At 40.3% G+C, this 22332-nt stretch overlaps 1 protein-coding gene across 10 annotated transcripts in view; it reads right to left on the bottom strand.

The window, feature by feature from the left end:
• Nucleotides 1–22218, bottom strand: part of FBXL20 (F-box and leucine rich repeat protein 20) — a 101125-nt gene extending 78907 nt beyond the window's left edge. For 6 of the 10 annotated variants that reach the window (XR_015147641.1, XR_015147646.1, XR_015147644.1 and 3 more), the window contains exon 1: nt 20968–21242. Coding sequence is in view for 2 of the 10 variants with exons in the window: in XM_086357904.1 (XP_086214030.1) it covers nt 20968–21009 (42 nt within the window). In the remaining 8 variants the exon portion in view is untranslated. Of the gene's footprint in view, nt 1–20967; nt 21243–21771 lie in introns of those variants that run through there. The other 4 variants (XR_015147645.1, XR_015147643.1, XR_015147642.1 and 1 more) reach the window with 2 other exon arrangements.
• Between the last annotated feature and the right edge of the window lie 114 nt (nt 22219–22332).

Raw genomic sequence — 22332 nt, 5'->3', positions numbered from 1 at the left:
AATTATAGCTCCCTAATGGCAACAAATTCTATCATTTCTATCTTTAAAATATATCCAGGATTCAATTACTTCTTACATCTCCACCACAACCAACTTCATACAAGGTACCATTACTACTTTTCTCAATTACTCAAAGAACCTTTAATACCAGTTATATACTACTTCTCTACAAAGCAAGAGCGATCCTTTCAAAGCTTGAATATTCTTCTGCTCAAAAATCCCTATGACTTCCCTTGTTAGAATAGAAACTAAAGGACAAAATGGTCAATAAGTCCGTTTCTGCTCTGCCCTGCTCACCCATCCTCCCAACCCTCACCTCTACTCCTAACTCACAGCTCTCTGACCTCTTCCCTACCAGTTAACCAACCTCTCCATGATCTGGCCACAGTGACCGACCTGTTCACTCCGTTCCTAGAATATATCAAGAACACTCCCATCTTCCTTTCTACATTCCTTTGCCTGTATGAGTTTTCTCCATTGTTCCCTTCAGTTCAGTTCAGTTTAGTCGCTCAGTCATGTCCGACTCTTTGCGACCCCATGAACTGCAGCACGCCAGGCCTCCCTGTCCATCACCAACTCCCGGAGTTCACTCAGACTCACGTCCATCAAGTCGGTGATGCCATCCAGCCATCGCATCCTCTGTCGTCCCCTTCTCCTCCTGCCCCCAATCCCTTCCAGCATCAGAGTCTTTTCCAATGAGTCAACTCTTCGCATGAGGTGGCCAAAGTACTGGAGTTTCAGCCTTAGCATCATTCCTTCCAAAGAACACCCAGGGCTGATCTCCTTTAGAATGGACTGGTTGGATCTCCTTGCAGTCCAACGGACTCTCAAGAGTCTTCTCCAGCACCACAGTTCAAAAGCATCAATTCTTCGGCACTCAGCCTTCTGCACAGTCCAACTCTCACATCCCTTAAGTCTGCTCAAATATTAACCACCAGCAAGCTCTTCCTTAACCATTCTATATAAAATATGAACCATGCCCAGCTCCCTTCCTTCCTCTTTTTCTTATCCCTTTTCTGTCCATAACATTTATCAGCATCAGACACATTATGCATTTACTTTTTTATGTTTCATGTCAATTTCCCTTCACTAAATTTTAAACTCTATTTAGGCAGGATTTTGTGTTCTGTTCACTTTTATAGTCTCAGCATCTCTAACAATATCAAACACATAGAAAGTGCTCAAATATTTGTTGACTGAATTAATGATTAAATAATGTTTAAAAAAACAGAAAAAAAATGAAATGTAACAAAAAAAAAGCCCATTTGTAGTAACATCAAAAACAAGTATGCAAAAATAAAAAGAACAAAACCATGTAAGATCTTAAAGGAAGAACTCTCTATCATATTCACGAATGAGAAGGAAATTATAATAAAGATATAAATTCCCTCAAATTAATATGTAAAGCCCATTAATTAAAACTGCGGTACTGGCAATAAAAAATAGATGAAAGAACACAGTTCCAAAAAGGCCTTTGAATTCATTTACTTAGTTTTATGATAAAAATGGCATTTCAAAACTAGTGGGGGGGAAGTGAAAGTGAAAGTCAAGTCGCTCAGTCATGTCCAACTCTTAGCGACCCCATGGAGTGCAGCCCACCAGGCTCCTCCATCCATGGGATTTTCCAGGCAAGAGTACTGGAGTGGGGTGCCATTGCCTTCTCCGAATAACACAGATTAGAAGAACAATTTTATGAGTAAAACATACTGGTTTGTTGAGACCTTCTCCGTTCTGAGTCTTAGGCGGAATGGACTTGAAGAAAGAGTCTAGGGTAAAACATAGTTCATTAACATAGCTTAAGAAAAACATTTCCATAAGAAAAATGCATTGGTTGGCTCAAGGTTTGAGAAATGTTAAGTTCAGATGGAACCAGGTGTCATCATGACAACAGAGCATTTTAAAAGAAGCCTCCTTTTAATTTTGTATAGAGAACGGGGGAAAAAAAATCTGACACTTGTAATTTGTTTCCTCGGGCTGCTTGAGAGAGAGATAAAAATGTGTAACACTTGCAGCCTATTTCCTCCATTTGCAGGCCCCTAGCCTTCCTGCCTCTTACCCTCTCACTTGTTCCTTCTCAGACTAGCCCTGTTGCTTGTGTCTCTAAGATGAACTAAATCATGTTGGGACAACTGGCTATCAAAGTTCAGTTAATACTCTATCTTATAAAACAAACAAAAAACTCTATCTTACAAACAAGCTCCAGGTAGGTTAAAAACTACACTACATGGGATTGCAATGAGTCTGACGTGACTAAGCAACTAACACTTTCACTTTTCATCTTCATGGAAGAATATAAGGAAATCTTGAGATGTCATTCTCTAGTCACTAAGTTGTGTCCGACTCTTGTGACCCCATGGACTATAGCCCACCAGGCTACTCTGTCTGTGGGATTTCCCAGGGAAGAAGAATGGAGTGGGTTGTCATTTCCTTCTCAAAGGGCTCCTCCTGACCAAGTGAACCGGTGACTCCTGCATTGCAGGTGAATTCTTCACCACTGGGCCACCTGGGAAGCCCAATCTTGAGATAAGGGACACTTTTTTAAAATAAACACCAAGAGGAAACTGACAAGACTATTCAATGAAAACCTTTGCAAATACATGGGTACATAAACGGTCAGTATCCAATACAAAGAATATCTAGGAAAAAAAAAAAAGACAATCTAATTTTCAAAATTTAACAGAATAAAATAAGCAAGAAGAAATAAAAATTTCTTTCTTATGGAAAAAATACAAGAGATCAATAAAACATGAAGAGTAAAACATGAAGATACTGAACTTCAGCAGTAATGAGGGAAATACAAAATACAATATAACACAATTTTCCTTCTATCACTGAAAAAGTTGGGAAATATCACATGCTGGTGAAGATGTGGAGAAACAAGGTCACTTACACACTAGTGGCCAAAACATAAATTAAGAAGTCAGTCTGACAATATCTAATAAATATAATAATCATATATTTCCTATATGATTTTTCCCTATAAAACCCTCTTCCTGATACTTCACATAAAGGAACATATAAAAGAACATTCACTGTATCTGCGTTTGTAATGCAAAGGACAAAACCTAAAGGTCCATTAATAGCTAGCTAAACAAACTAGAATATCCATATAACGGATGATTATGTTGCTGTGAAAAGAAGTATATCTAACAGACTCAAAGACATATCGTAGTTAAGTTTTCCCAAAGTCACAGTATGAGGCTACTCACATAATCATAAACACAGAAAACTAGACGGTAAAAGCACAGGGAAAAAAAAAGTACAGAAAAAGGCTTTACAAGGACACTCATCAAGTTCAAAACTGGTCCTTATCTCTCTTTTTGCTTCTCTTTAAATGAATTTTTATTGAAGTATAGTTGATTTATTAATACAACATTGTGTTAGTCACTGCTATACACTGTAAAATGATTCAGTTATACATATACATGCATTCTTTTTTTTTTTTTTTTTAATTCTTTTCCATTATGGTTTACCTCAGGATACTGAATATAGTTCTCTGTGCTATAAGGAACACTTGGTTGCTTATCTGCTCCTTATCTATAGAGGTGAAGAGGATCAGAATTAGGGGCAGTATAAGAAGGAATTATCATACTCGAAATGTCTTAGCTTTTAAATAAAAATTTATGCATGTATTTATATAAATTAAAACACTGTAATTTTTTTTAAACTTATTATAATTTTTTAAAAGAGAAAAAGCAAGGTTCTAAACCTTATGTCCAACAATCTTGTTCATTCATAAAATGTGAACATGTCCATACATAATAATAATAGATACATACATTTATAAAATTATTGAACCCATATCTCCTGCACTGGCATATGGGTTCATTACCACTGAGCTACTAGGGCTTCCCTTTATAGTGAACAATTAATTATAACTTAACTTCTCTTCCAAGAACAAATACTAAAGCAAAGGTGGCGCAGTGGTCAAGAATCTGCCTGCTAATGCTGGAGACACAAGAGACAAGGGTTGGGAAGGGTCGATCCTTGCCCAAATTAAACCAAAGGCCTATAAAAACAGAAGTGGGCAGAAGAAAGACCCATCCCTGAAACACATTAAACTAAGAAACCTGAGGCTACTTTAGGACAGCCAAAGCAGATAATGCTCAAGCTGACTTTGTCTAAAATAATGGTACACTTCAGAGACTGCCAGTCATTTAATCAGCCACAGTCCAACTTCAGCCGTAGTAAATAAAAGCTACAAGAAGGTTTACAGAGCTTATTTTTGGTTGTTTTTTTGTTAGTCGCTTAGTGGTGAACAACTCTTTGTGACGCTATGGACTGCAGCCCACCAGGCTCCTCTGTCCATGGGATTTCCCAGGCAAGAATACTGGGGTGGGCTGCCATTTCGTCCTCCAGGGGAATCTTCCTAACCCAGGGATTGAACCTGTGTCTCTTGCATCTCCTGCACTGGCAGATGGGTTCTGCCATAGCGCCACCAGGGAATTTTTGGTTAAATTATACTTAAGATTTAAATTTGATCATTTCCTTTCTAGTACCACTGGCATTAAGCAAAACAACCTACTTACAAAAACTATTTGGCTGGCTATGCACCTTCAACCTGAATGTGTATCCAGGCCTAATTTCACAAGAGAAAAACATTATTTCCATTTAAGATAATGTGGAGCATATATATTTTCCCCTGGCTCCCAGCCTAATGCTAAACTGAATCCTGTCATTTTCATTTTGTTAATTCATCTCTGAAATAATACTGTTACTAGAAATACTGACAAGTCACTTGACAACAGTCAGGATATGTAAAACCTAGAAAAATAAAGCTGGATCCTAGGTAGGTGTGTAGTACTGTTAAGACTAGAAAGGTAATGTTATGAATTATCACACATTTCATATGAACATGTATTTGATAGATGTTAGAAGGGTCAGAGGGGCTTTCCTGGTAGCTCAGCTGCAATGCAGGAGACACCGGTTCGATTCCTGGATCGGGAAGATCCCCTGGAGAAGGGATAGGCTACCCACTCCAGTATTCTTGGGCTTCCCTGGTGGCTCAGCTGATAAAGAATCCCCTGCAGTGTGGGAGAACTAGGTTCGATCCCTGGGTTGGGAAGCTCCCCTGGAGAAGGGTCAGAAAGATCTTGGCCATAACTCCAGAACACCTTGCACTTTACGGATGGGATTATTTTTAATGCAAATTTCAAATTATTGAAATAAATAATTTAAACACTCTTCTTGTTTCTTAGTATTCTTCCTGATATCAATCTTTTATTCTATTAAGCCTAGTTGATCTTTGACCTAGAAATGTATGTTTATTCATAAAATACTGTATCCTGAATTGTTATTATTTTTCACTCAACAGTGGTATATTGTTTATTACATAGGTATCTAAAAGGAATTTATGACTTGGTAGGGTTTATACAGAATCTTTGTTCACAGTTGTTTAAGAGTTACTTAAGTTGGCTAGTAAACCAAAGAACAGGTTCAATGTCCACGCTTTCCAGTTCACATGAAATTAACTCTGCTCAATTCTTTGGCCACAAATTTAGTGTTAATCAATCCTAACCAAACATCTTATAAATACCTGCTATGGATCAAAAGAGTAACTAACAATGGGTAAATTTTTCAAAACAACCCATTTTCAGTTGGCATGCCCTACAGGCACATATAGGAGACTTCAAGTCAACTGGATGGATTAAAGTTCTGGCTTTTAAATACTTAGCAATTTAATGTGGGAAATGACAGCCTTTCAGAGCATCTGCTTTCTTATCGATAAAACAGCAGAAAAATATCCTCTACCTACTACATGAGACTTTTTTCTAAGTCCAAATGAAATCATAAATGGGAACATGTTCTTTAATGTGTAAAACACTGTATTAAGCTGTCATAGGGCTTCCCTGGTGGCTCAGAGGTTAAAGCGTCTGCCTCCAATGCAGGAGACCCGGGTTCGATCCCTGGGTCGGGAAGATTCCCCTGGAGAAGGAAATGATAACCCACTCCAGTATTCTTGCCTGGAGAATCCCATGGACGGAGAAGCCTGATAGGCTACAGTCCATGGGGTCACAAAGAATCAGTCGGACACGACTGAGCAACTTCACTTTCACCTTTAAGATAGTTCAAAATATCTGTCCTAGTGAAAGCAAGTTAGCAGGATGCCCTCCATATACAAGGGTCAGCATTTTTCAATCCTTCATAAATTCCTTAAAAATATTTATTATTTGCCTTAAAAACAAATGGAACAGTATGTGTATAACTACTTACTATATAATGAATTCCTGGAATTACTGGTGGAAGTGTTATTTTCCTGTTACTAGTTTTCTTTCTATTTTTTAAAATGTATTAAATTTTTAATTGAAGGATAACTGCTTTACAGAATTTTGTTGTTTTCTGTCCAATGTCAACATGAATCAGCCATAAGTATACATATGTCCCCTCCCTCTTGAACCTCTCTCCCATTTCCCTCCCCATCCCACTCCTCTAGGTTGATACAGAGCCCCGGTCTGAGCTGCCCAAGACCAAGAGCAAACTCCCTATCTATTTTACATATGGTAATGAAAGTTTCCAGGTTACTTTTTCCATACAATCTTACCCTCTCCTCCCCTCTCCCCATGTCCACTCTTCTTCTAACCTTGATTAATTTCTGCTTAAACTTCTGAGAAATGTCCAGCTTTAGAGAAAAGCAGTTACTCTGATTAGCTCTCTCTTTAGTAATCCTACTACTCTGTTTCCCAAGAAATAAAATTGTTTCTTCTAACTCTCCCATATAGCTAACACTGCCGGAACCCACTAAATTATTTTTCTCATGCAGTTTTCTTCCTATGTAGATTACAAACTCCCTGAGGAAGAGAAGTTGCTTTGGAGCAGCTGTGCATTTCTAACACCTATCAGTATTTAACACATACTCAGTTCAGTTCAGTTCAGTCGCTCAGTCGTGTCCGACTCTTTACGACCCCATGGACTGCAGCACGCCAGGCCTCCCTGTTCATCACCAACTCCCGGAGTTCACCCAGACTCACGTCCATGGAGTCAGTGATGCCATCCAGCCATCTCATTCTCTGTCGTCCCCTTCTCCTCCTGCCCCCAACCCCTCCCAGCATCAGAGTCTTTTCCAATGAGTCAACTCTTCACATGAGATGGCCAAAGTACTGGAGTTTCAGCTTCAGCATCATTCCCTCCAAAGAAATCCCAGGGCTCATTTCTTTCAGAATGGACTGGTTGGATCTCCTTGCAGTCCAAGGGACTCTCAAGAGTCTTCTCCAACACCACAGTTCAAAAGCATCAGTTCTTTGGCGCTCAGCCTTCTTCACAGTCCAACTCTCACATCCATACATGACCACAGGAAAAACCATAGCCTTGACTAGACGAACCTTTGTTGGCAAAGTAATGTCTCTGCTTTTGAATATGCTATCTACGTTGGTCATAACTTTCCTTCCAAGGAGTAAGCGTCTTTTAATTTCACGGCTGCAGTCAACATCTGCAGTGATTTTGGAGCCCCCAAAAATAAAGTCTGACACTGTTTCCACTGTTTCCCCATCTATTTCCCATGAAGTGATAGGACAGGATGCCATGATCTTCATTTTCTGAATGTTGAGCTTTAAGCCAACTTTTTCACTCTTCACTTTCACTTTCATCAAGAGGCTTTTTAGTTCCTCTTCACTTTCTGCCATAAGGGTGGTGTCATCTGCTTATCTGACGTTATTGATATTTCTCCCGGCAATCTTGATTTTAGTTTGTGTTTCTTCCAGTCCAGCGTTTCTCATAATGTACTCTGCATATAAGTTAAATAAGCAGGGTGATAATATACAGCCTGATGTACTCCTTTTCCTATTTGGAACCAGTCTGTTGTTCCATGTCCAGCTCTAACTGTTGCTTCCTGACCTGCATATAGGTTTCTCAAGAGGCAGGTCAGGTGGTCTGGTAGTCCCATCTCTTTCAGAATTTTCCACAGTTTATTGTAATCCACACAGTCAAAGGCTTTGGCATAGTCAATAAAGCAGAAGTAGATGTTTTTCTGGAACTCTCTTGCTTTTTCCATGATCCAGCGGATGTTGGCAATTTGATCTCTGGTTCCTCTGCCTTTTCTAAAACCAGCTTGAACATCTGCAAGTTCACGGTTCACGTATTGCTGAAGCCTGGGTTGGAGAATTTTGAGCATTACTTTACTAGTGTGTGAGATGAGTGCAATTGTGTGGTAGTTTGAACCTTCTTTGGCATTGCCTTTCTTTGGGATTGGAATGAAAACTGACCTTTTCCAGTCCTGTGGCCACTGCTAAGTTTTCCAGATTTGCTAGCATATTGAGTGCAGCACTTTCACAGCATCATCTTTCAGGATTTGAAATAGCTCACCTGGAATTCCATCACCTCCACTAGCTTTGATCGTAGTGATGCTTTCTAACGCCCACTTGACTTCACATTCCAGAATGTCTGGCTCTAGATGAGTGATCACACCATCGTGATTATCTGGGTCATGAAGATCTTTTTTGTACAGTTCTTCTGTGTATTCTTGCCACCGCTTTCTTAATATCTTCTGCTTCTGTTAGGTCCATACCATTTTGAGCCCATCTTTGCATGAAATGTTCCCTTGGTATCTCTAATTTTCTTCAAGAGATTTCTAGTCTTTCCCATTCTGTTGTTTTCCTCTATTTCTTTGCACTGATTGCTGAGGAAGGCTTTCTTATCTCTTCTTGCTATTCTTTGGAACTCTGCATTCAGATGCTTATATCTTTCCTTTTCTCCTTTGCTTTTGGCTTCTCTTCTTTTCACAGCTATTTGTAAGGTCTCCCCAGACAGCCATTTTGCTTTTTTGCATTTCTTTTCCATGGTGATGGTCTTGATCCCTGTCTCCTGTACAATACCACGAACCTCAGTCCATAGTTCATCAGGCACTTTATCAGATCTAGGCCCTTAAATCTATTTCTCACTTCCACTGTTTAATCATAAGGGATTTGATTTAGGTCATACCTGAATGGTCTAGTGGTTTTCCCTACTTTCTTCAATTTCAGTCTGAATTTGGTAATTAAGGAGTTCATGATCTAAGCCACAGTCAGCTCCTGGTCTTGTTTTTGCTGACTGTATAGAGCTTCTCCATCTTTGGCTGCAAAGAATATAATCAATCTGATTTCGGTGTTGACCATCTGCTGATGTCCATGTGTAGAGTCTTCTCTTGTGTTGTTGGAAGAGGGTGTTTGCTATGACCAGTGTATTTTCTTGGCAAAACTCTATTACTAATGCTAAATAAAATTTAAACAGAACTGAACTCCTACCAACAGCATGCCCTGGTTTTCTAGACTGAGAATTTCTGTGCCCCAGACAAGGTCAGATTAGCTTTGTTGAGTTCCCAGATATATTTGTTCTTGGTAGTTTGAGAGGCTGTAGCGTGGTATGATGGTTTCATTAGTATAACTGAATGTGTTTCAGTTGTAAAATGTGCAAGTTGTAAAATAACCGTATTTTAGGTGCTATACATTAGCTACTGCTCTTGCTTCTAGGGCTAAAACATCTAGGACAGGACAGAAACCTGAAAAGAGCTATTGGTTTTATGATGGCAAATCCGTGATATGTAAACTGATTTCCCTATGGAGTTCAAGTTGTAAATACAAATTAACTTAGTATTCTTTCAAGGGATTAGTATTGTACAAAAAACTTCACTGGTGAGTCTAAATGTCTAATTCAGATTGCTACTTATTTATCTCTACTGTGCAATTCGGTTGCCATAAATTAAATCCAGTTTCATTTATTCCTCCTTAACGCTGTCCATTTAAGTCACAGAGTATTATTTTAGGGGCTTTCCTGGTGGCTCAGTGGTAAAGAATCCCTCTGCAAATGAAGGAGACACGGGTTCAGTGCCTGGCCCAGGAAGATCCTACAGGCTGAGGAGCAACTAAGCCCGTTTGCCACATCTATCCAGCCTGTGCTCTAGAGCCCAGGAACCACAACTGTTGAGCCACATCTCCTGAAGCCTGCACATCACAACTGGAGAGCAGCCCCTGCCCACCACAACCAGAGAAAAGCCTGTGTAGCACGGAAGACCCAGCATAGCCAAAAATAAATTTTTTTTTAAAGTAAGAGTTTTAGGTTTAATCTTTTTTGTTTCAACAGAGGTATAATGGGCATAAAACACTGTATTAATCCAGTTTGTAATAAGGTAGGGAAATAGATACTGGAAACGTTATTTAAGAGCTGTAAAGACAGAGAAGTTTTCCCCAGTGTGCAGTGTGGGTTTACAGTAGTGCAAAGAGAAGGTCCCTTGAGTTCTTCACTCCTATATTTAGGCCAGATTTTTCTGTCTGGACCAGAAACTGATGTGCTCAGATGAAATTTATGTCATTTAGGGCCTTTAATCCACCTTTTGAGGCAAATAATCTAAATACAATTATTCTTTCTTAAAGAATGTGTTGACCTCGGTAAAATTGCATTTTTTGTTGTTGTGTAGATCTAGATTTGGGAAGCTGCTTTTGTATAACTCCAGTCAGCTGTGACTAAGAATACTGAATATTAAGTCCCTTTTCTTCCTGAAGTTACCATTCATGATAATGTGTTAGGAATGTTACATTATTAAATAAATGCTTCAACTTATGCAAGGACACTTCCAAAATATATCAGGTTTCCTTCCTACAAATGGGCTGCAGAAACAAGCTATGATGTGATTTTTGCAACAGAAGTGTCTTTATATGAAGGCATGTAAATAACTTTCAAAAAAAACTGATAAGGATGAGTGTGGGGAAAGGGTATTAGCAATGCAGTGCTCTTAAAAATAAATAAATAAATGCATCTCTACGTACTTGTCCATGTTCAGTCATGCCATAGCTTTATTTTCTACAAACCAGAAAAGGAAGAATGACCAGTTTCTTGGGTAAAAGCTGACTGTTTTAAATGTCAACTTACAATTTGGTTCCAGATTCTCATCTTAGGAGACATTTACCCACATCTGCCTAACAGTGAACACAATAATGGTTACAGTATAAACTCCATATAAACATCATCAAATTATTACTGATTAAACTTCATAGGTTCAACTACACTGATTAAAATTCATAGGTGTTCCTGTCCAATAAACCCAACGTATAATATTGAATCCGGTGAAAAGAAATCATTAGTTACATTCTTTCCTTTATAATACTTTTTCCTTTAAATAGTATATTCCTTTAAAGCATTTAAAACAATGATTTACGAAGTCTACTCAAAACCACTTTCACTCCAGAAAGTAATATCATAATAGGCATCATTTATTGAGCCTTTATCATACAACAGATCATGCACAATGTTTGCTCAATGTTATAAAAACATCATAGAATTTAATCTTTATTACCCAGTGTAGTAGGTTTTATACCCATTTTTTAGATATTGAAAATTTGAGAATTTGAGAGATTAAATGACTTGTCTTAGGTCATACAGGGCTTCTTCCCACATGGCTCAGTGGTAAAGAATGCGCCTGCCAATGCAGGAGACCCAGGTTTGATCTCTGGGTCGAGAAGATCCCCTGGGGGAGAAAACGGCAACCCACTCCAATAATCTTGCCTGGAGAATCCCGTGGACAGAAGAGCCTGGTGAGACACAGTTCATGGGGTCACAAAGAGTCAGACACAACTGAGCAACCAAGCACACATGCACACTAAGGTCATACAGATGGTACATGGCAAAGCCAGGGTACAAACTCAGACTTAAAGCTAATGCTTTTAAATAGGTTCTCTTTATACAAGTATATAAATTCCAAAAATATTAAAAAGTGAATCGTAACACATTAAACTCCAGGATATCACACAATCATACCTATTCTTCACTCCTTGGCAAAAATCATTCAGACAAATATACCGTATCTGATGCTATTAAAGTGCTGCACTCAATATGTCAGCAAATTTGGAAAACTCAGCAATGGCCACATGACTGGAAAAGGTCAATCCTCATCCCAATTCCCAAGAAGGGCAGTACTAAAGAATGTTCAAACCACTGAACAATTACACTCATTTCCTATGCTAATAAGGCTATGCTCAAAATCCTCCAAGGTAGGCTTCAGCATTATGTGAACTGAGAACTTTCAGATGTTCAAGCTGGGTTTAGAAAAGGCACAGGAACCAGAGATCAAATTGCCAACATTCGCTGAATCATACAGAAAGCAAGAGAATTCCAGAAAAACATCTACCTCTGTTTCACTGACTACACTAAAGCCTTTGACTGTGTGGATCATAACAAACTGTGAAAGTGAAAGTCAAGTCGCTCAGTCGTATCCGACTCTTTGCGACCCCATGGACTGTAGCCTACCAGGCTTCTCCGTCCATGGGATTCTCCATGGCAAGAATACTGGAGTGGGTTACCATTTCCTTCTCCAGCGGATCTTCCCAACCCAGGGATCGAACCCGGGTCTCCCGCATTGGAGGCAGATGCTTTAACCTCTGAGCCACCAGGGAAGCCCCTATAACAAACTGTGGAAAAGTCTTCAAGAGATGGGAATACCAGACCACCTTACCTATCTCCTGAGAAACCTGTATGCGGGTCAAGAAGCAACAGTTAGAACCCTGTATGGAACAACTAACTGGTTCAGGATTGAGAAAGGAGTACGACAAGGCTGTTTATTGTCATCCTGTTTATTTAACTTACATGCAGAGCACATCATGCAAAATGCTGGGCTGGATGAAGCACACACAAGCCGGAATCAAGACTGCCGGGAGAAACATCAACCTCAGATATGCAGATGATACCACTCTAATGGCAGAGAGCAAAAAGGAACTAGAGTCTCTTGATGAGGGTGAAGGAGGAGAGTGAAAAAATCAGCTTAAAACTGAACACTCAAAAAACTAAGATCATGGCATCTGGTCCCATCACTTTATGGTAAATAGAAGGGGAAGAGGTGGAAGCAGCAACAGATTTCCTCTTTTTAGGCTATAAAATCGCTGTGGATGATGACTGCATTAGAAGATGATTACTTCTTGGCAGGAAAGCTATGACAAACCCAGACAGTGTGTTAAAAAGAAAAGGCATCACTTTGCTGACAAAGGTCCATATAGTCAAGGCTATGATCTTTCCAGTCGTCATGTACGGATGTGAAAGATGGACAATAAAGAAAGCAGAGCGACAAAGAGCTGATGCTTTCGAACTGTGGTGCTAGAGAAGACTCTTGAGAGTCCCTTGGAAAACAAGGAGATCAAACCAGTCAATCTTAAAGGAAATCAATCCTGAACACTCTTTGGAAGGACTACTGCTAAAGCTGAAGCTTCAATACTTTGGCCACCTGATCCACACAGCTGATTCATTGGAAAAGACCCTGAAAATAGGAAAGACTGAAGGCAAAAGGAGAAGAGGGCAACAGAGGATGAGATGGTTGGATGGTATACCGATTCATTGGACATGAACTTGGACAAACTCTGGGAAATAGAGTCGGACAAGACTTGGTGACTGAACAACAACCATATCTGTAAACAGATATACACGTATAGGTTCAGAGGGGCTTCCCTGATGACTCAGTGGTAAAGAATCCACCTGCCAATGCAGGAGGCACACGTTTGATCCCCGATCTGAGAAGACCCCACATGCTGCAGAGCAACCAAGCTCCAGTAACACAACTATTAAGCCTGTGCTCTAGAGACTCAGTTCAGTTTAGTCACTCAGTCATGTCCAACTCTTTGCAGCCCCATGAATCGCAGCACGCCAGGTCTCCCTGTCCATCTCCAACTCCCAGAGTTCACCCAAACTCATGTGCATCGAGTCGATGACGCCATCCAGTCATCTCATCCTCTGTCGTCCCCTCCTCCTCCTAGAGTCTAGGAGCCTCAACTACTGAGCCCATGTGCTGAGACTGCTGAAGCCCATGCCCTAAGTCCAGGCTCTTTCCATGCAAGAGAAGCCACTGCAATGAGAAGCCCACACTGCAACCAGAGAGTAGCCTCTGCTGGCTGCAACTAGAGAAAAGCCCACATAGCAACAAAGACTCAGCACAGCCAAAAATGAAATAAAGTGTATATAAAATAAAGAATATTTATATATAATAGTATTTAATAAATAAATATAAGGTCAGGTCACAAAGGCTGTTTTGTGTTTACTGTAATAGAAACAAATATAAGAACACTGGCAATAAACTGAATATCTAATTTCCAACTCACAGCAACCTGGGGGATTTATTTAGAGAGAATCATACAATCTCCATGCTAGAAGGAACCTTAGAGTTGAGACAACGGAGGTACAGAGAGACAATCTACCCTCAGGCACACAGATACACATGTATATGTGTATATAAAACACTTATGGCAAGTGTTTCCTAGTTAAGAAATTATTCCTTTCTATAAAACCCTAAAGATGTCATCTTAATGTTTTCATTCTCTCCTTACTCAAATTAACTTCAAAATTAGAACATTAAAATATGTAGATGATCTGGCTCAAAAAATAAGATGACAAAAAAAGGATAACATATTCCAACAGAGAACTGTAGCTAACTAACATTTATACTTAACATTACATTGTTAATTTTCAAGGAACTATAAATCTCTTCTCTTTTTCTTCACCCCACCCATCTGAACAAAGCAAAAAAGACAAAAAATAAAACAAACCTGGCTCTTTGTTGGTAACTGCAATTCAGAATAAAAGCAGTTGGCAATGACCTTCCCTAGAGGGAAGAGGTATTCTACATTTAAAAGCCTGCTCTAATCTAGAAATTTTACTGCTTTCTTTTTGCCTGTCCCTCCTGTCACATAAATTCTCTCATTCTGCATACAGTAAAACAAACTCAAAGCCACTCAGAATAGCCATGCTGCTGCTAAGTCACTTCAGTCGTGTCCGACTCTGTGCGACCCCATAGACAGCAGCCCACCAGGCTCCTCTGTCCCTGGGATTCTCCAGGCAAGAACACTGGAGTGGGTTGCCATTTCCTTCTCCAAAAATAGCCATAGACTTCCCTGGTGGCTCAGATGGTAAAGTGTCCGCCTACAATGCGGGAGACCTGGGTTCAATCCCTGGGTCAGGAAGATCCCCTGGAGAAGGAAATGGCAACCGACTCCAGTACTCTTGCCTGGAAAATCCCGCAGATGCAAGAGCCTGGTAGGCTACAGTCCGTGGGGCTGCGAAGAGTCGGACACAACTGAGCGACTTCACCTTATCTCACCTTATGGCATATTCTTACTATTGCAAATTACAAGTAAGAAACTGAGAATGCTTTTCCGTTTTTTACTTTTAAATGATTGTGAAATTATATCTGCCTGCATACTTTGGTTGATCAGAAAGTTTCGCTCACCAGCAAATATCATAACAGGTGGTATATCTGATAATATAAAATTGGGCAGGCATTTGATATATTGCCTATCTTCACCTCATTAGATAGGACTTGTGTCTTAGCACCAAAGTAATGCATAAGATCAATATACTATTTACTTTCACAGTGTTCTATTTCCCTTTTTTAGTTTTTACTAGAAATTCCTGGGATCTAGGACAAAAATGACAGAAGACACAGCCAATATCTGTTTCATAACTGATAATCCTTGTCTACCACGTTTTATAAATAGGTGACTTTTACTTCATAGAAACTTAAAAGACAGCAAAATGGATTAAATTAATTATATTTCCACCTGATTACAACTGTCAAATATGAGGCTTAATAAAGACAACAAAATATCATAAAATCAAATTAGAGGAAATATGATTAGGGAATAAAGAGATTACTTACCTATAGCTTTAAATCACATGCCTGCTAAATAGTTATTTGATATGTGCTGAAAATAACTAGCCAGCAGTACCACTCTTTTAACAGAAATAGTCTTCAAGAGCTAATGCAAATCTGTTTTGGATTTATTGCATTTAAATACATATATTTGTTAACGTTATATAATTAAGCCACATGAATCAAGCACAAATACTACTGCGCAGTTCAATACTACCACCTACTGTTAGTGGCTATTATCAAGTTAAAATCTTTTTATCAAATGGGTCCCAGTGCATTAAGATATAAAACCACCAGTTGGAAAAAAAACAAACCACGTTGGATGCCTTCATTTTTCTGAGGCGATTTTTGGGTGGGGGTCTGATCTAAGAATTTATGAAGTCTGGGATATTAACTAGGAAAACAGTGTAAAGGCAACTATGCACAAGAAGCTAAATTTGGTCAGTTTAAGGGCATTCTTTCTTCTTCCTCCCTCCCTTGGATTTTCCTAGTGTAACGGAATATTTTATTTTGGACATCTAAAAATACCCTTGCAAAACCACAGTACTAGTTAGATTACTGAAATTTTTAATTTAGTTTCCAATCTGTCACCAGTTGAGAAACAGTAATCTAAGGGCTAGGAATTTAAAAAGTACTCATTAATCTGCAAGAAAAATAATACCAAAATTTGAAAAGACACAACTCTGAAGATGAAAATAGAAGGATTTTTAAAATTAAGATTAAAAAACAACACCAACAGCTAAAAACTGACAAATGGCCTAGAACATGAAGACATGACTTTAAAAGTGTGGATACTTCTAACAGAAATACTGCTTTAATGAATGAAAATCTTCAATGTAGAAATAGATTACATCTTATAATGAAGGACTTAAATATCAACCATACATTTTGTAAAGTCTCTGCCAAGTTAAAAAAATTTAATGACTTAATGGATTAAGCACAATTTCCAGTACCTAGCTGTTTATCTTATGTATACTGAAGCAAGATACAAACATGTTTATTTTTAAGTAATGAGTGAACACAATATAAGTACATGACACAATGTACTGTGCTTCAAAAGCACCTATGATTGTAAAATAAACATCAGTAACACTATTCGAAAAAGAACAGATTGTCTGAATGAGCCCAAAAAGCACACTTCTGATTTCGATTTTCTATAGTAATGTTGGTGCCGCTGCTGCTGCTAAGTCGCTTCAGTCGTGTCCGACTCTGTGCGACCTCATAGACAGAAGCCCACCAGGCTCTGCCATCCCTGGGATTCTCCAGGCAAGAACACTAGAGTGGGTTGCCATTTACTACTGTTAGGTAATAGGTAATTGCTTTCAAACTAATCTCTAAAGTGTTAAAAACAAAATTCCTTACTTTTACTAGTTCTCTTCCCATTCATTGCAATGCCTTTCAAATAGAGTGAAACAAACGACTCTGACCCACTGGAAAATATACACAACATTTTCCACATGTACCAACTTGGAAAATACGGTTATTTACTATGCAGAATGTTCTTTAGATTAGAAGATAAAACCTTAAGGGAAAAAAGGGTCATTACTGCAGTCTTAACTAAACTGTGTGACTGAGCCTACAAACTTTAACAAATACTGAAGTGGCTATTTCAGAAGAAATGACCAAGGTCAGCTTTCAATAAAAAATTAGATTCATAGGATCTGGAATAAATGGAACCTCAGTAATTGATTTTAACTTCTTTTTCTTACAGAGGAGGTAAATGACCAAACCGGAGAAGTGAAAGAGATGACCAACGCTATAGTCAGTTGGTTGACAAAAATCAATATTAACTAAATCAAGTTCTGGTAACTCCCAATGAAGTATGTTCTTTCTACCACAAAACAGTTTATGATTTTTCTTATTTTGGACAAACTGAAGAAGTAAAATGAAGCAGGTAAAGAAATATTACAACCTAATCAAGCAAACTTTAGTATTATAGATTCATCAGAGCAACAGCGATGTGTAATGAAAAAAATAAATAAAATGATGCCCAGTGTTCCAAAATACCCAAACTGGAACTTATCACTTCCTAACTATATGAGTCTTAACTTCTCTAGGCACTGATTAAACTGTAAAATAGTATGAGAATGTCAGTGAATGTTACTACTATACTTTTCTTAGGTTATACTTTTTAATAAATCCAAATAAGATAGAATTTTCCTCCAACAGTACTACATTCTTATAATGGAGCTAACTAAGAGTATGACAAAGTGGAGAGGCTTAACTGAAAAAAATCTAAACTTGGATTCAAGGGCTAGCCAGACACGTGTCTGTCATTAATGTCACTATGTTAAGATAGTACTAGTTACAGTGCTTAAAATGAAGGGCAGCTATATTCTCTCAATAGCAAAGCAAAATAAAACATGCTGGATAAAGAACTTCAGAAAAGCTCTTTTTCACATTTTATGAGCTTGTATGCTATGTAATGCTAAAAACAGACCAGAATGATAGAGTGGAGTAAAAAAAAAAAATGCAGATTGGAATCTTGGCTTCCCAATGTACTAGCTGTGCAACTTGAATACTTGTCAGGCCCTAGCTTTCCTCAAAATAGAATTGTGAAAATTAGAAGTAACAGAGGTAAAAACATCTAGCCCAGTGCACCTGACATACAGGACACACTGAATAACCATTTTTAAATTTGAAAGGTAATTATCAAAAGTTGCCACAAAACAAAGTGTACTATAAGTAATATACAAGTATTTGAATGAGTTTCAATTAATAGACTAAAACAATTTAGTATACATTATTTTAACTTATAAGCGTTATTAGTGTGTAATCTAATGCCAAAGTGACACAACAAAAACAATTTTCACATCTGCATATCTTTTTTAAACTCTTTTATCCAACAGTCATCTACTTGGCTATTTCACAGGATGCTATACAGCTGCCTAATAGGTAGTCTTCTCCTCCGATTTAACTTAAAAAAATATTTTGTTTTGCTTTTTACCGTTCTAACTGAGTGTGAGATGTAAAGTGTGTGGCCGGCACTTAACAACATCCAAAAGCATAATACACAAGAATATTCCCTATAAAAACACTTTAAATAATTAAACAAAAAAGTTTTAGTTATCCCCCCCAAAAAAGTGGCCAAGCAAAAGAAAATAATCTTTCACGTTTTGTATTAACCATTGCTAACTTGAAATCAGTTGTTATATATTTGCTACAGAAATTTCCTACACTCAGAAAAATCCTCAAAGCTACATACTTAAAATTGTAAAATTACCACTCTTTTAAAAACCTTCTGAGATTTTGAGAATTAAAAAAATGTGATGTAAATTTTTAGATACTGAAAGCCTGTTTATCTTATCTACATCTTTTATCCACTGAAAGTAAATATTTTAAATGTTTTCAATGTATTAGCAATAAGTGTATTATTTCATGAGAGACCAAATAGTTTATTGTTTTATTATTTGTGAATTAGGTCATTAAGGGGTACATGATTTAAAAAAATACTCAGATAATGAAACTCATTAACAGGTATCATTTGCAGTTCCTTCTCATTTGTATTCCAGCATGAACACTTCCATGGGGTCATGAAGAGTCAGATACTGACTTGGAGAATGAACAACAACAAAAATTAACACTTCACATCATAGTAAGAGTAGCTTTTTGTTTACAAATAAACATTTTAATCACAAACACTGTAGAAGGAGTGGTGTTCCCTCCCTCATTGTTCTTCTCAGACATTTTCAGAAAACTTTGGTTCCCAGTTAATACCAATCAACACAAACAGATATGCTTAATAAAGCAATACATTTTCTTATTATTTTAGAACCACCAGTACAGATAAACTACAAATTAAAATATAAGTATAAAAACAGGATATAGTGATACAATTTTAAAGCACAAACTACAAAAGAACTCTTTCCAACAATCACTCACACAACCTAAAAGTGAATAGCAAAATGATAAAGAACTGACTGCAATGGCAAAAGGCTATCCTCCACTCAATTCTTCAGTATTTGGGTTTCCCTTTGAAGATTTCTGTTAACTGTTAAATGTCTATTTGGTAATTCTAACGACAGTCTGGCCTTCTACAGTAGTACTGAATATGAAACCATCATAAATTAAGCTTTCTGGGTCTCTCTACATCAGGGCAACATAAAGTTCTATTAAAGTAAACACAAACATAAACTACCTGATTTTCTCCACTCCTGGCGCTGTAGTAACGTTGTAGCTCTGAATTTAAACTCTCCCCAAACACTTCCTGTCTTGATCTTTGTGGGTAAATTAAAATATTTTCTCCATAAGCATAAAGAGAAATCAAGGAAAAGATTAAACTGAAGACCCTTAGGTAACGATTTCATCCTCTACGCTTCGTTGACAAGTTTCCTGAAACTTTTGTCTGTCTTACAATTTCATCCTTCAAATGAAAATGAAGAAAAACATTAAGTGAGGGCCACACTGAATGTGAGTGATGCCAGGTCAACCTGATTCTCTGTCCAAAAAGGCCAGGTAACATTTACTCTTCTTGCTGTTGTTTCTCTTTCTTGTTCACTCAACAAACCTCCCAGTATATTACTATACTACAGTAATTCACCTGTAGTTACAATACTTCACTTCCCAAAGGAATCATTTCCCAACACTGCCTACTCCCTAAAGACGCTTTCAGATGTTTTATTTCTTCATCCATTCCATAATTCCATTACTATAAACCTCTCTCGTCAGAGGAAAAGTTCTCAGAGACCAAGGGACTTGAAAGGATTTTCTTAAGTCTCTCAGACCTTCGTCCCAATCTCGAAGCCTGTACACATCTAAGAGTTCCCAGAAACAATGAGCTACAGAAGTACGGACCACACGGGAAAGAAGAGGAAGTACCAGAACAATACCCAGACCACACAGCACCGAAAACCCGTGGACGTTTCTATCATCTCAGTATACCACCCCTACTCCCCTAGTTTAACCAGTCTCTCAAACTCAGAGAAAAAGTCCCGGGCACATAATTTCCCCCTCGCTTCAAGAATAAAGTGGCAGAAAGAAAAGAAACGAGGTCCCTCCGGTCGATCGCAGCTGTGATGCTTTTTCTGCCGGGTGAAGGGAGGCAAGCCAAGGGTTGTGTAAAGAATGGAAAGCTGAATGATATTGGGGGGAGGGGGAATTAGGGCGCCAGAGCTAATCCCCCGCCGGGGCCCGCGAGTGGAAGACGCAGGAGGCGACCAGCCGGGAGGACAAGGGAAGCCAGGCTGCACTGAGCTTCTGGGTGGCGAGAAAAGGGAGAGAAGTGTGGCAGCCCGAGGCCAGTGGGTGACGGCGCCAGGCGAAAGAGGAGATTCGGTGCGGAGCGAATTTTCCGGGGCATGAGAGCGGAAATAGTCTTCCTCACGGGACCCTAGCACCCGCCCCCGCCCCCACCCCCCCGCGCCCTAAGCGCACACCTCAAACCTGCTCTTGGTCACTCCGTTCACGTCCCTCCTCATGGGGCCGGCGGGTGCGGCCGGGGCCGTGCGCTGCGGCGTGCAAAGACTGGGGGCCCCGGGCAGGCCCCGGAGTTCCGGTACCGAGACGAGGCAGAGGACCAGCGGGATGGGGCCGTCGGCGGGGAGGAGAGACCTCTCGACTCCAGCAGGGCCTCCTCCTTCTCCCGCTGTGGTGGCGACGACTGCTCGTCGCTAGCTCTTCTCTCTTCTCAGCCTCAACTTCAACCCAAAACAAAAACACTCCCCACCTGCCAGCAACGCCGCTCCTCATTGGGCAGAGCCGCCCGGGCATCGGAACAGCGTGGGGAGGGGGAGGAGGAGGAGCGCGCAGCGGCGCAGGACCACCCCTCCCCCATCCCCGGGCAGAGCCCGCGGCCGTCAGCCCAAGAGCTACGGGAGCGCGGCGGCGGTGGCGGCGGCGCGAGCCCGCTCTCGCTTCCAAGGCAGACAAGCCCACCGCGAGAAGGAGAGGCAGGGAAGTGCCTATGTGTCTGTGTGTATTTGTCTATGGGAGGGGCTGTGGGGCGGGTGCGAGTGCGCGCGTGCTCGCCGACCGGTGAGAAAGAAGAAAGCAGGACAACTGCACACAGCACCCGAGCCCCCACCTCTCCCCTCCGCGACAGACAGCACGCACCAACCCACCAAGCACTTGAGCTGCCTGTCTTGTCCTCCCAGCCCCTTAAGTCTTGTCGCTTCCCAGTAGCCCGTGTTGGCACACATGTCCTTCCCAGCCACCCAGCTCCCTTCCCCTATATCACTCACTGTCGCCTTGAACCCAAAGTGCAGCAGGCGGTCCCTGCTCGGAGCCATTTTCCTCCTTTCTGGTAGTCTCTAGATTGGGGCAGTGCTGCTGCTGCTTTCGCCGCCGCCGCCGCTGCTGCCGCCTCCCCCGCCTCCGTGGATTGCATTACCGGGTGTTGCAGTGAGGCTTGGGGGGCCGCTGTGGGGCGTGGATCTCCCTGTGCATGGATTCGGGGGGACAGCTGCGTTGCCGTCTGCTCTGGGGACCAGCAGCGAGGCCGCACCTCGTGCCTTGTGGTCAGGGGGTGCAGTGCAGAAGCTGGGCGACCATTTCTTTAGCTGGGGGAGGGGCGCGCTTTGGTGGAGGTGGGGGCGGGTGAGACAGAAAGGCCTTAGCTTCCCCCGCCCCTCCGCCGCCAGACCGCCGCTGGCACCCAATGAGCTCTAGCGCTTACCCGCCTTCCAATCAGCGCTCTGGTTGGTGAGAGCCTGATCCTGACGCCACTTTGGCGGGAGAAACAAGCGTGTCTGAACGAGTAGGCGGTGCGGCGCGGGGGTTGGGGGGAACCTTGCCCAATGGTT

This window comes from Bos grunniens, chromosome 19 (genome assembly GCF_055505025.1).
Source record: "Bos grunniens cultivar Pamir isolate PY7600 chromosome 19, Bosgru_T2T1.0, whole genome shotgun sequence".
In the NCBI taxonomy this organism is placed as follows: Eukaryota; Metazoa; Chordata; class Mammalia; order Artiodactyla; family Bovidae; genus Bos; species Bos grunniens.
This window is presented reverse-complemented; position numbering and strand designations above follow the sequence as displayed.